General features: G+C 38.4%; 1 protein-coding gene across 1 annotated transcript in view; it reads right to left on the bottom strand.

Moving 5' to 3' along the window:
* adamtsl4 (ADAMTS-like 4) overlaps nucleotides 1–13,614 on the bottom strand; it is a 139,634-nt gene that overhangs the window by 35,532 nt on the left and 90,488 nt on the right. The window contains exon 6 of the mRNA XM_061982899.1: nucleotides 3,226–3,365. Within this exon, the coding sequence (XP_061838883.1) occupies nucleotides 3,226–3,365 (140 nt within the window). The remainder of the gene's footprint in view (nucleotides 1–3,225; nucleotides 3,366–13,614) is intronic.

The following is a 13,614-nucleotide window of genomic DNA, read 5'->3' as shown; positions in this document are numbered from 1 at the left end:
AGACTGATTTGCAGGTGTGTAATTTGTTGTGAGTTTATGCACTGTGTTGGTTTTGTTCTTTGAACAAGGTGATGTTCATGCACGGTTCATTTTGTGCACCAGTAAAAAAACATGGTAACACTTTAGTATGAGGAACATATTCACCATTAATTAGTTGCTTATTAACATGCAAATTAGTAACATATTGGCTCTTAACTAGTCATTATTAAGTACCGTATTTTCCGCACTATTAGCCGCACCTAAAAACCACAAATTTACTCAAAAGCTGACAGTGCGGCTTATAACCCGGTGCGCTTTATATATGGATTAATATTAAGATTCATTTTCATAAAGTTTCGGTCTCGCAACTACGGTAAACAGCCGCCATCTTTTTTCCCCGTAGAAGAGGAAGTGCTTCTTCTTCTACGCAAGCAACCGCCAAGGTAAGCACCCGCCCCCATAGAACAGGAAGCGCTTCTTCTTCTACTGTAAGCAACCACCCGCCCGCGTAGAAGAAGAAGAAGAAGCGCGCGGATATTACGTTTCATTTCCTTTGTGTGTTTACATCTGTAAAGACCACAAAATGGCTCCTACTAAGCGACAGGTTTCCGGTTCATGAAAAGACGCAATCTCTCCATCCGCACACGGACTACTATTTCACAGCAACTGCCTAAAGACTTTCAAGAAAAGCTGGCTACTTTCCGTGCATATTGTAAAAACAAGATAGCTGAAAAAAAGATCCGGCCAGAGAACATTATCAACATGGACGAGGTTCCACTGACTTTTGATATTCCTGTGAACCGCACTGTGGATACAACGGGAGCACGTACGGTGAATATTCGCACCACAGGGAATGAGACGTCATCCTTCACTGTGGTTCTAGCTTGCCATGCTAATGGCCAGAAACTTCCACCCATGGTGATATTCAAAAGGAAGACCTTGCCAAAAGAGACCTTTCCAGCCGGCGTCATCATAAAAGCTAACTCGAAGGGATGGATGGATGAAGAAAAGATGAGCGAGTGGTTAAGGTAAGTTTACGCGAAGAGGCCGGGTGGCTTTTTTCACGCAGCTCCGTCCATGTTGATATACGACTCCATGCGCGCCCACATCACGCTGGTTTTTAATATATTATTAAAGTTTGACTGACCTATCTGACTGTTTTTTGACATTCCTTTAGCGCAGTTAGATGCGGCTTATAACACGGGGTGGCTTATAGGTGGACAAAGTTTTGAAATATGCCGTTCATTGAAGGCGCGGCTTATAACCCAGGGCGGCTTATGGTGCGGAAAATACGGTACTTATTAATTCCTTATTCGGCATGGCCTTATTATAACCCTGACCCTAACCCTCTAATCCTAACCCTAACTTTAACCAAATAACTCTAAATTAAGTCTTTGTTACTTAGAATATGTTCCCCATACTAAAGTGTTACCAAAAACATATAACTTTGTCTTGAATTTGAAAAAAAAAAAACATTTTATTTTTCACTAAAGAAGGGTTTGGTGAATGCGCATATGAATTTGGTGGGGTTCGGTACCTCCAACAAGGTTAAGAACCACTGTTCTATACAGAATTGATCAAACAAAAAACTTAGGAGGTTGGAAATAAAAAATAAATAAAAAATGTTACCAGTATTACAGTATATGTGTGTGCAGGAGGGAATATTATACTGCAATATTAGATAACCAACACTTGAGAAATATCGGACATAATAGACAAAAAAACCCAAAACCAGTGAAGTTTGCATATTGTGTAATTTGTAAATAAAAACGGAATACAATGATTTGCAAATCCTTTTCAACTTATATTCAATTGAATAGACTGCAAAGACAAGCTATTTAATGTTACAACTGAGAAACTAATTTTTTTTTTGCAAATAATCATTAACTTAGAATTTAATGGCAGCAACACATTGCAAAAAAGTTGGCACAGGGGCATTTTTACCACTGTGTTACATGGCCTTTCCTTTTAACAACACTCAGTAAACGTTTGGGAACTGAGGAGAGCAATTTTTGAAGCTTTTCAGGTGGAATTCTTTCCCATTCTTGCTTGATGTACAGCTTAAGTTGTTCAACAGTCCGGGGGTCTCCGTTGTGGTATTTTAGGCTTCATAATGCACCACACATTTTCAATGGGAGACAGGTCTGGACTACAGGCAGGCCAGTCTAGTACCCGCACTCTTTTACTATGAAGCCACACTGTTGTATCACGTGGATTGGTATTGTCTTGCTGAAATAAGCAGGGGCGTCCATCATAACGTTGCTTGGATGGCAACATATCTTGCTCCAAAACCTGTATGTACCTTTGCATAGTAGAGTTTTAACTTGCACTTACAGATGTAGCAACAAACTGTAGTTACTAACAATGGTTTTTTGAAGTGTTCCTCAGCCCACGTGGTGATATCCATTACACACTGAAGTCGCTTTTTGATGCAGCCTTTTGATGATATCACGGACCGTAGATGGTGAAATTCCTAAATTCCTTGCAATAGCTGGTTGAGAAATGTTCTTAAACAATTTGCTCACGCATTTGTTCACAAAGTGTTGACCCCTCGCTCCATCCTTGTTTGTGAATGACTGAGCATTTCATGGAAGCTGCTTTTATACCCAATCATGGCACCCACCTGTTCCCAATTAGCCTGTTCAACTGTGGGATGTTCCAAATAAGTGTTTGATGAGCATTCCTCAACTTTCTCAGTCTTTTTTGCCACTTGTGCCAGCTTTTTTTAAACATGTTGCAGACATCAAATTCCAAATGAGCTAATATTTGGAAAAAATAACGTTTTCCAGTTGGAACATTAAATATCTTGACTTTGCAGTCTATTCAATTGAATATAGATTTAAAAGGATTTGCAAATCATTGTATTCTGTTTTTATTTACAATTTACACATTGTGCCAACTTCACTGGTTTTGGGGTCTGTATATTATATATATATATATATATATATATATATATATATATATATATATATATAGTTACTTTACATGCAGTCGGCTTGCTTTCGGCCCCCGGCCAAATTTTTTAACCCAATGCGGACCCCCCCCCCCCCCCCCAAGTCAAAAAGTGATCTAAACATGCCCCTTTGAAAGTAACAAATGTACATTAACTTCAAATGTGTTGAGATTGTGAAAATCTTTTGGGAAAATACATCTCTACCTTTCTATCCAAAAAGTGACCAAACTGTAATATGTCAAATAAATAAGTTAGATGATGTACATAAGAAAGATGGATTACAATCTACTCACTAGACATCGTCCTTCCACGCAAACATCGTTGGAGGTGACGTTGAAGCAAGGCGTCCCGTCTCGCACCTGCTCGGCTTGACGGACGTAGAAGCGATAGCCTGCCGGTCTGCAGGTGAGCTCGCACTGCTTGTCCGGACCCACTGGAACACATCACATGATACCAGATCATTGAAGATGGCAGTATTTACCTTTAACATCTCCTGAATGTGTGCCTGTGTCTTCAGCAGCTCAGCATCAAGGGTTGGAATTGGGGGTTAAATCACCAAAAATTATTCCCGGGCGCGGCCACTGCTGCTGCTCACTACTCCCCTCACCTCCCAGGGGGTGATCAAGGGTGATGGGTCAAATGCAGAGAATAATTTCGCCACACCTAGTGTGTGTGTGACAATCATTGGTACTTTAACTTTAACAACCGAACTCAAACATCTAACGTACTTTGGGCCTGATTTACTGAGATCCAAATACCACGTGGTAAACAGCACACGTATGAAGGTTCATGATTACAAAAGCTTTTTTTTGACACTGAATTCATGCAACTGAATTTTTTGCATTTTTATTTTGTGACCTGCATATTTTTTACATCAAGTTTAGCTGGCAATTTCAGTGAAAAAAAAATAGTGTATACAAATTCAGCGTTCAAAAATTGGGTGTATAAGAATTCAGTGAATTTTTTTTACACTGAATTTATTTAACACAGAATTATTTTACACTTCATTTTTATACACTGATTTCTTTTAACACTGAATTAAAAAAAATTGAATTTTTAAACACACGCAATTTGCTAACAATTTTTTTCAAATAAATTTGATGTAAAAAAATGTTTTCACAAAATATAAATGCAAAAAATTCTGTTACATTAATTCAGTGTCAACAAAAGCTTTCGTAATAAAGACACAAATTAACCTCCATACATGTGAACTCTAAAAAAATGTGTGTACTATGAGTGGGCGTATAACAATTCAGTGTAATTCTATAACACTGAATTTTTATAAAAAAAAATTTTTCTGTAACTTTCTTACACTGAATTGTTATACACTGAATTTTTTTTATACAGATTTTTTTTTACATATTGAATTTTTTTGCACTGAGTTTTTAAACACACACATTTTTATTTTATTAAATTGTCAGCATAATTTGATGTACAAAAAATTCAGTTCACTAAATTTTTACGCAAACAATTCAGTTATATAATTTCAGTGGCAAAAAAACACAAATTAACCTCCATATATGTACAATCTATAAAATTGGGTGTACTATGAGTGGGCGCATGAAAATTCAGTGTCATTTTTTACACAGATTTTTTTATACACTGAATTTTTATACACCGAATTTTGAAACACTGAAATTTTAAATGCTTAATTTTTAAACACACGCATATTGCTAACACTTTTTTTCAATGACATTGTCAGCGTAATTTGATGTACAAAAATTTCAGTTTACATAATTTAAACGCAAAACATTCAGGTACATAAATTCAGTGTCAAAAAAACCTTTTGTAATAAAGACACAAATTAACCTCCATACATGTGCAATCTATACAATTGCGTGTACTATGAGTAGGCGCATGAGCATTCAGTGTAATTTTTTACACTGAATTTCTATACACCAAATTTTAAAATGCTTAATTTATCAACACACGCATTTTGCTAACACTTTTTTTCAATGAAATTGTCAGCGTAATTTGATGTACAAAAATTCAGTTCACAAAACATTCAGTTAAATAAATTCGGTGTCAAAAAAAGCTTTCGTAATAAAACCACAAATTAACCTCCATACATGTGCAATCTATAAAATTGTGTGTACTATGAGCGGACGTGTTGCGCACGATCTACTAACATTGCACGTGCTATTCTTAAGTGGTGCAGACCGCCTTATTTAAATGAAGTTTTTGCATGGACTCCGCAGCTCTCACCATGGAGACAATCATTTACTGCACATTCATGTTATCAAACAAGCAGCAGACATTTACCACTTTTTATAGGAATTTTAAAAGCAGTCCGGCGCATCTACAATCAATCAATCAATCAATTCTGGTATATGGTAAAGATTAAAAGGACCTCAGGATGCACGAGAGTTGATACTTTAAAAGCAGGTCAGATAGATAAGAAGGCGCAAGGCCATAAAGACATTTATAAACTAATAATAGAACTTTAAAATCCACCCTGAAGCAGAGAGGGAGCCAATGCAGTGACTTTTTTAAAACTGGTGTAATGTGACCTCAATACTGGAACGTTCATAATTGTAATGTCTAGCGGGCCGCACTCTCAGGTTGAGACAAAAGGTGCGTTCCATTAACATCCGGACGGCTACCAAAAGCGCCTTATTGCAGTGAAACTTGCCAAGGGACATGTAAGCAAATATTAACATTGCTGTATGTATACTTTTGACCCAGCAGATTTGCTCACATTTTCAGTAGACCCATAATAAATTCATAAAAGAACCAAACTTCATGAATGTTTTTTGTGACCAACAAGTATGTGCTCCAATCACTATCACAAAAAAATAAGAGTTGTAGAAATTATTGGAAATTCAAGACAGCCATGACATTATGTTCTTTACAAGTGTATGTCAACTTTTGACCACGACTGTATGTATATATACCGCACGCACGCACGCACGCACGCACGCACGCACGCACGCACGCACGCACGCACGCACGCACGCACGCACGCACGCACGCACGCACGCACGCACGCACGCACGCACGCACGCACGCACGCACGCACGCACGCACGCACGCACGCACGCACGCACGCACGCACACACACACACACACACACACACACACACACACACACACACACACACACACACACACACACACAAACTCTCTCTCTCTCATCTGCTTCAGCATCCTTCCTGATGGAAGAGAGGTGGACACGTTTCCACGTGGACAGGAAATGAAGGCCCTGACAGCACCAAAGCGCACGGGCAAGCCCTCGACTCCCGCCTGCACAGGCCAACACATGCCTGCCAGACTAAGGCATGAATGCAAGCGGGAGGAACTGTGAGATTTATGAGAGGAGGCCAGTGGGCTCATGCGTCACAGTGAAACCTACATTAATGACAGCACGGATGAAGAGGGAGGAACCCGAGGAGAAAGTATGTCTTTCAGCAGGCAAACAGAGTAGAGAGCACTGATATCTCACAGGGGAGTAATAGTTGTCCTGCTTGAGAAATGTCCGACATGTTATCGTATTAAAAAAAAATATCACATGCTCAACGCTGTAGGAACATACAGTATCAAATGTTAACGCTTAAAAACAGGGGAGTCCAAACCTTTGTCTCTGAATGCTGCAGAAATGGAAGTGTAATGGGGGCCATTTTGGACATTAAAGATGCTCAAACCAATCCAAGTCTGTTATTAAAAGCTAAGCCAATGATATTCCCAGAAAGCTAAGGACTGGGGGGCCGGACGTCTCCCTTCCCTCTTAGTGTTATTTTGTAGATTCAAAAAAACAGTGTCGTCTACAGTAGACATTTGATTTTGGTCTTTTTATTTAGTCTGAGTTACAGGAGCGCTCTGGTGTTTTTCAAAATTTGCGGTGAAAGGTGCAGTCTCTCACAAGTTTTCTGAACTGGACTCGTGGGCCACTAGCCAAAGAGCCCAAAAGATGAAAAAGAGAGGACCTAAGATGGAACCTTGAGGAACACCACTAGTATGACGAAAGCAGTTGAACAAATGACTACTTAATGCAGGGGTGCTCACACTTTTTCTGCAGGCGAGCTACTTTTCAATTGATCAAGTCGTGGGGATCTACCTCATTCATATATATAATTTATATTTACTTATTTATGAAATATATGTTTTTGTTAACAAGTTAAAGGTGTTTAATGATAATACAAGCATGTTTAACACATATAGTTAATATTGTTAATAAATTAAAGGTGTTTAATGAAAATACAAGTATGTTTAATACATATAGTTAATATTGTTAACAAGTTAAAGGTGTTTAATGATAATACAAGCATGTTTAACACATATAGTTAATATTGTTAACAACTTAAAGGTGGTTAAAGATAATACAAGCATGTTTAACACATATAGTTAATATTGTTAACAAGTTAAAGGTGTTTAAAGATAATACAAGCATGTTTAACACATATAGTTAATATTGTTAACAAGTTAAAGGTGTTTAATGATAATACAAGCATGTTTAACACATATAGTTAATATTGTTAATAAGTTAAAGGTGTTTAAAGATAATACAAGCATGTTTAACACATAGTTAATATTGTTAATAAGTTAAAAGTGTTTAAAGATAATACAAGCATGTTTAACACATATAGATTCCTTTCTTTCATGAAGACAAGAATATAAGTTGGTGTATTACCTGATTCTGATGACTTGTATTGATTGGAATCACAGTAGTGCTGATAACGTCCGCATTTTCGAATGGAGGAGAAAAAAAGTCCTCCTTTCTGTCCAATACCACATGAAAGTGGTTGGTTTTTGGCATCTTATTTATCCAGCTTCCGTACTCCTTTGTATACACTTTACAAGAAATACATTGTCGGCAAACTCCGTAGCTTGCTAGCTTGTTCACGCCAGCTTTCTGAGACTCTTATTTTGTTAGCGCAGGCAGGATGAAGCAGAGCTTTTATTGTGCAACTGTGCAGTCGGTCTTTGGAGTTTTGACAACAGGTACGGCGCCAGAGTCCGTTGAAATAAAGTGTTTCTCGCCTTTCTGTCGGTAATTTTAATGAGCTGGCAGCAGCCAGCGTCAACTCAGAAGACCATCGGGTGCCGTGAATGTCAATCAAGTGACGAAAGTGACGTCATAGTGAAGATTTATGATCGCTCATTTTTAGGACTATTTTTTTAATGCCTGGCTGGTGATCGACTGACACACCCTCCACGATCGACCGGTAGCTCGCGATCGACGCAATGAGCACCCCTGACTTAATGCATCTGAACACCTGACTGACATAAATCACATTACAGGAAATAAGGAGAGGACTCAAAGGGGCGCCTTGAGGAACACCTCAGTGATGTAAATGTATGTGATGTGATGTAAAAAAGAAAGTGAAAAACGAGTCGTACCAAAGACTATAAAAATGGAATCCCTGCTTGGCACTCAGCACCAAGGGTGGGAATTGGGGGTTAAATCATCAACATGATTCCCGAGCGTGGCCACCGCTGCTGCTCACTGCACCCCTCACCTCCCAGGGGGTGGAAAAAGGGGATGGGTCAAATGCAGAGGGTAATTTCACCACACCTAGTGTGTGTGTGTGACTATCAGCGGTACTTTAACTTTAAATCACAAGTTTGATGTGCTATGTTTGCTAGCAAGGTTAAAATGCTAATGCAAAGATCTGCCAATGTGTCAATCTTTTTTGAGCCAAGGCACATTTTCTTCATTGAAAAAAAATCCCCAGGCACACCACTGGCAGAAAACGCTAAAAAAATGAAACAATATAAAGTAAAGTCGTTGTCATCAAATATCTGGCGCAATTGTTCGATATGAATTTAAACCATAACCATAACCATCCATGTATCACTAATTCTCTTGTCTCAAAGTAGTCCTACGAAGCAACAAGCATTTTGTAATCATCTTCAAAATCCTAATATAAAAAGGTTGGTTCATCCAAACCAACCTTGCTTCGCAAAAAAAAAAGTTATTATTGGAACACGTTTTCTTATTTTTAAATATTGATTACATGTCTATCACCATATATATATATGAATATCCTTTTATCGCCCAGCCCTAGCTTCAAGTAATTCTAGAAAACAATGCACCGCCAAGTCTCCTTTTTTAAAAAAAAATTTTTTTTTGAGTAACGAAGGCAGAAATGAGCAGCTGTTGGCCTCAGGGATATTGAAATTGTCTCGGAGGTAATAGACTGGAAGTGTTATGGGGGTCAAAGTCCTGCAGCAAAGTGTGTGCGTGTATGTGTGTGTGTGTGTGTGTGAGAGAGAGAGAGCGATAGCGCGGTAGACATGAGCTCATAGAGCAAAAGGGATTGAGTTGCGGATGGGAGGGTGAAAGGGAAGGTTTTCTCCTGAAAATGACATTTTCTATGGTGTATCATGTTCCATGCACATACCTAGTATATTTATTGAAAAAATAAGGGGAAAAAAAGGGTTGTTTCTTTCAAAAAATACTTGACTTGGGATATTTTGGTCGGCATTATGATATGGCTTTCACGCCACTTTATCCAGAGAGATACCGCCAGAGACCACGCTATCTCCACGGTCAAGAGGCACACTGACGGCTGAGAGGAAAGGGCAAAGGTCAAATACCAGATCCCTTAACTTTGCTGGTCGTGAGGACACATACACACACACACAAACATACGCACACTCTTGTATTTCTTACCTTCTTGAAACCTCCGAAAAATGCCTACCTCTTTAGGACTACCCTTTCTAGATATATAAAGATTTGTATTTACAACATTATTAATATATACAAACCATGCAAATATATAAAAGGTAAGCTTTTAGTTATTTTTTTTAAATTTTTTGTTTGTAATTGGTTTTTAATCTTCATTATTTACTTCAAGTTACTACAGTATGTCACTATATACATATTTATTTATTTTTTAAATACATTTTGGCCAAAGGGGGCACATTTCAATTTCTTACACACACTTGATATTACATATGTTGGCCAGAGGAGGAGCACATGACATTTAGACACACACTTGTTATTTCATTTGTTGGCCAGAGGGGGAGTGCTTCAATTTTTTACACACACTTATTATTATATTATATGTTGACCAGAGGGGGAGCACTTTTAAAACTGACACACAGTCAATTTGAAAAAATCCCTCCTTTTTGGGACCACCCGGATTTTGATAGATTTCACCACCAGGGGTGCAAATGAGATCTCTATTTTTTGTTTTTTGTAATGTGCTTAAGGCCGATGACAAACGAGTCACGGACCACAGACGGCCCCTGTGCCGCACTTTGGGCAACCCAGCTGTAGAAGCTAACTGTTAATGGCCACTATAGTCTTAGTACCGTAGTGTATTTGTTCATCCTATAGTCACATATGGGATGCGGGTTGTCTTACGTCAGCATCGGAAGTCGTAAAATCAGCTGTTCACCTGGCGGGTTTTTTCGGGGTTGAATAGGAAAGTCCTTCTTTAGCTGCCGTCTTGTTTTATCATATATTGCTGCCTTTGCACCTGTCAATGTTTACTTTTGTATGCACATTAAATCAACAAAAAATCCTGACTTTGGAGCAATGTTCACAGACTCTAGTATTTGGCTCTCTATTAGATGCAATGGTTTTCTGTATTGGGACAATGATTTTGGTCCTTACTTGTTCACCTCATATGGAAGGTACTTTTTCTTGGTGGTGTCTCAAGAAGGGTAGAAACACACACACACACACACACACACACACACACACACACACACACACACACACACACACACACACACACACACACACACACACACACACACACACACACACACACACCTGCTCAGGTATGGCGTTCGAGGCGGAAGAGTGAAACCGAATCTCCAAAGCGTCCCGAGGTACGCAGCGGGCAACGCCAGTCAGGCCTGCGGTCTGATTGCCATCCCAAACCCGCGCGCAACGTGAAGCGCCGGGTGCTTGTTTGCTCAGGGAGTCGTATTCGGCGAGCAACTGGGTAATTACGACATTTTGTAGTTTGCCCGGATGCCGGCTTAAAAAAACAGCAAAGGTCAATATGGCCTCTCAGGAGCACACGTCAGTTGTCAGGCGTCAGGAGAGCAGCAGCTTGTAAAAAAAAGAAAAGAAGGAAAAATAAGTGAAATCTGTGTTTCTAGGAAATCGTATCAAAGACTATACATATGCAGTACAGGATATGGAAACACTTCAATACTACGGTAAACTTCATTCCTTTCACTGACTCAGGTTTTTCACAGAAATCTAATTTGACTTTTACCTAAAATGTAATTTGTACTTTATTTCTTATTAGTTATGCGCAATTGTATTTAGTTCTATTCATGCATTATACATTTACTGTATATATGTATTTTTTTATCTTCACAATGTGTTTTACTCATTTTATTTCTTATTCTTACCATTTTACAAAACCCAAAACCAGTGAAGTTGGCACATTGTGTAAATGGTAAATAAAAACAGAATACAATGATTTGCAAATCCTTTTCAACTTATATTCAATTGAATAGACTGCAAAGACAAGATATGTAATGTTCAAACTGATAAACGTTTTTATTTTTGCAATTAGCTCGTTTGGAATTTGATGCCTGCAACATGTTTCAAAAAAGCTGGCACAAGTGGCAAAAAAGACTGAGAAAGTTGAGGAATGCTCATCCAACCCTTACTTGGAACGTCCCACAGGTGAACAGGCTAATTGGGAACAGGTGGGTGCCATGGTTGGGTATAAAAGCAACTTCCATGAAATGCTCAGTCATTCACAAACAAGGCTGGGGCGAGGGTCACCACTTTGTCAACAAATATGTGAGCAAATTGTTCAACAGTTTAAGAACATTTCTCAACGAGCTATTACAAGGAATTTAGGGATTTCACCATTTACGGTCTGTAATATCATCAAAAGGTTAAGAGAATTTGGAGAAATCACTACACGTAAGCGGCAGAGCCAAAAACCAACTTTGAATGCCTGTGACCTTCGATCCCTCAGGTGGTACTGCATCAAAAAACAACATCAGTGTGTAAAGGATATCACCAAATGGGCTCAGGAACACTTCAGAATACCACTGTCAGTAACTACAGTTCGTCGCTACATCTCTAAGTGCAAGTTAAAACTCTACTATGCAAAACGAAAGCCATTTATCAACAACACCCAGAAACGCCGCCGGCTTCGCTGGGCCCGAGCTCTTCTAAGATGGACTGATGCAAAGTGGAAAAGTGTTCTGTGGTCTGACGAGTCCACATTTCAAATTGTTTTTGGAAACTGTGGACGTCGTGTCCTCCGGAGCAAAGAGGAAAAAAAACATTCGGATTGTTATAGGCGCAAATTTCAAAAGCCAGCATCTGTGATGGTATGGGGGTGTATTAGTGCCCAAGGCATGGGTAACATACACATCTGTGAAGGCACAAATAATGCTGAAAGGTACATACAGGTTTTGGAGCAATATATGTATGTTGCTACCCAAGCAATGTCTTTTTCATGGACGCCCCTGCTTATATCATCAAGACAATGCCAAGCCACATGTTACAACAGCGTGGCTTCGTAGTAAAAGAGTGCGGGTACTAGACTGGCCTGCCTGTAGTCTAGACCTGTCTCCCATTGAAAATGTGTGGCGCAATATGAAGCCTAAAATACGACAATGGAGACCCCGGACTGTTGAACAACTTAAGCTGTACATCAAGCAAGAATGGGAAATAATTCCACTTCAAAAACTTGGTCTCCTCAGTTCCCAAACGTTTACCGAGTGTTAAAAGAAAAAGGCCATGTAACACAGTGGTAAAAATGCCCTTATGCCAACTTTTTTGCAATGTCTTGCTGCCATTATATTGTAAGTTAATGATTATTTGCAAAAAAAAAATAAGTTTCTCAGTTCGAACATTAAATATATTGTCTTTGCAGTCTATTCAATTGTATATAAGTTGAAAAGGATTTGCAAATCATTGTATTCTGTTTTTTTTTTTTAACGAATTACACAACGTGCCAACTTCACTGGTTTTGGGGTTTCTTATATATACATACAAACATACACACACACATATATATATATATATATATATATATATGTATATATATATATATATATATATATATATATGGAAAACAGCAAGTATGAGACTACACAGACTGTGTGGCCAGAAACGTCCAATGAAACGCATCATGATGCAGAGGAAATTCAAGAGAAGAAAGATTCCTGTGTTGATCAGCCAAGCTCAGGAAAGGAACTATCTGAGAACCAAGTGCAAAATGTGGACTTTGATATATATATATATATATATATATATATATATATATATATATATATATATATATACATACATACAGTATATATAGACATATACATATATATACATACAGTATATATAGACATATACATACATACACATATATACAGTATACGTATATTCAATATACATATATACAGTATATAAATATATACAGTATATTTATATATACTGTATATCAGTGTTTTTCAACCTTTTTTGAGCCAAGGCACATTTTTTGCGTGGAAAAAATCCGGAGGCACACCACCAGCAGATATCATTAAAAAACGAAACTCAGTTGACAGTAAAGAGTCGTCGCAATTGTTGGATATGACTTTAAACCATAACCAAGCATGCATCACTATAGCTCTTGTCTCAAAGTAGGTGTACTGTCACCACCTGTCACATCACGCCGTGACTTATTTTGAGTTTTTTGCTGTTTTCCTGTGTGTAGTGTTTTAGTTATTGTCTTGCGCTCCTATTTTGGTGGCTTTTTCTCTTTTTTTTGGTATTT

The sequence above is a fragment of the Nerophis lumbriciformis genome, linkage group LG21, assembly GCF_033978685.3.
Source record: "Nerophis lumbriciformis linkage group LG21, RoL_Nlum_v2.1, whole genome shotgun sequence".
Classification (NCBI taxonomy): domain Eukaryota; kingdom Metazoa; phylum Chordata; class Actinopteri; order Syngnathiformes; family Syngnathidae; genus Nerophis; species Nerophis lumbriciformis.
The sequence above is the reverse complement of the archived record's forward strand: the minus strand, read 5'-3'. Positions and strand labels throughout refer to the sequence as shown.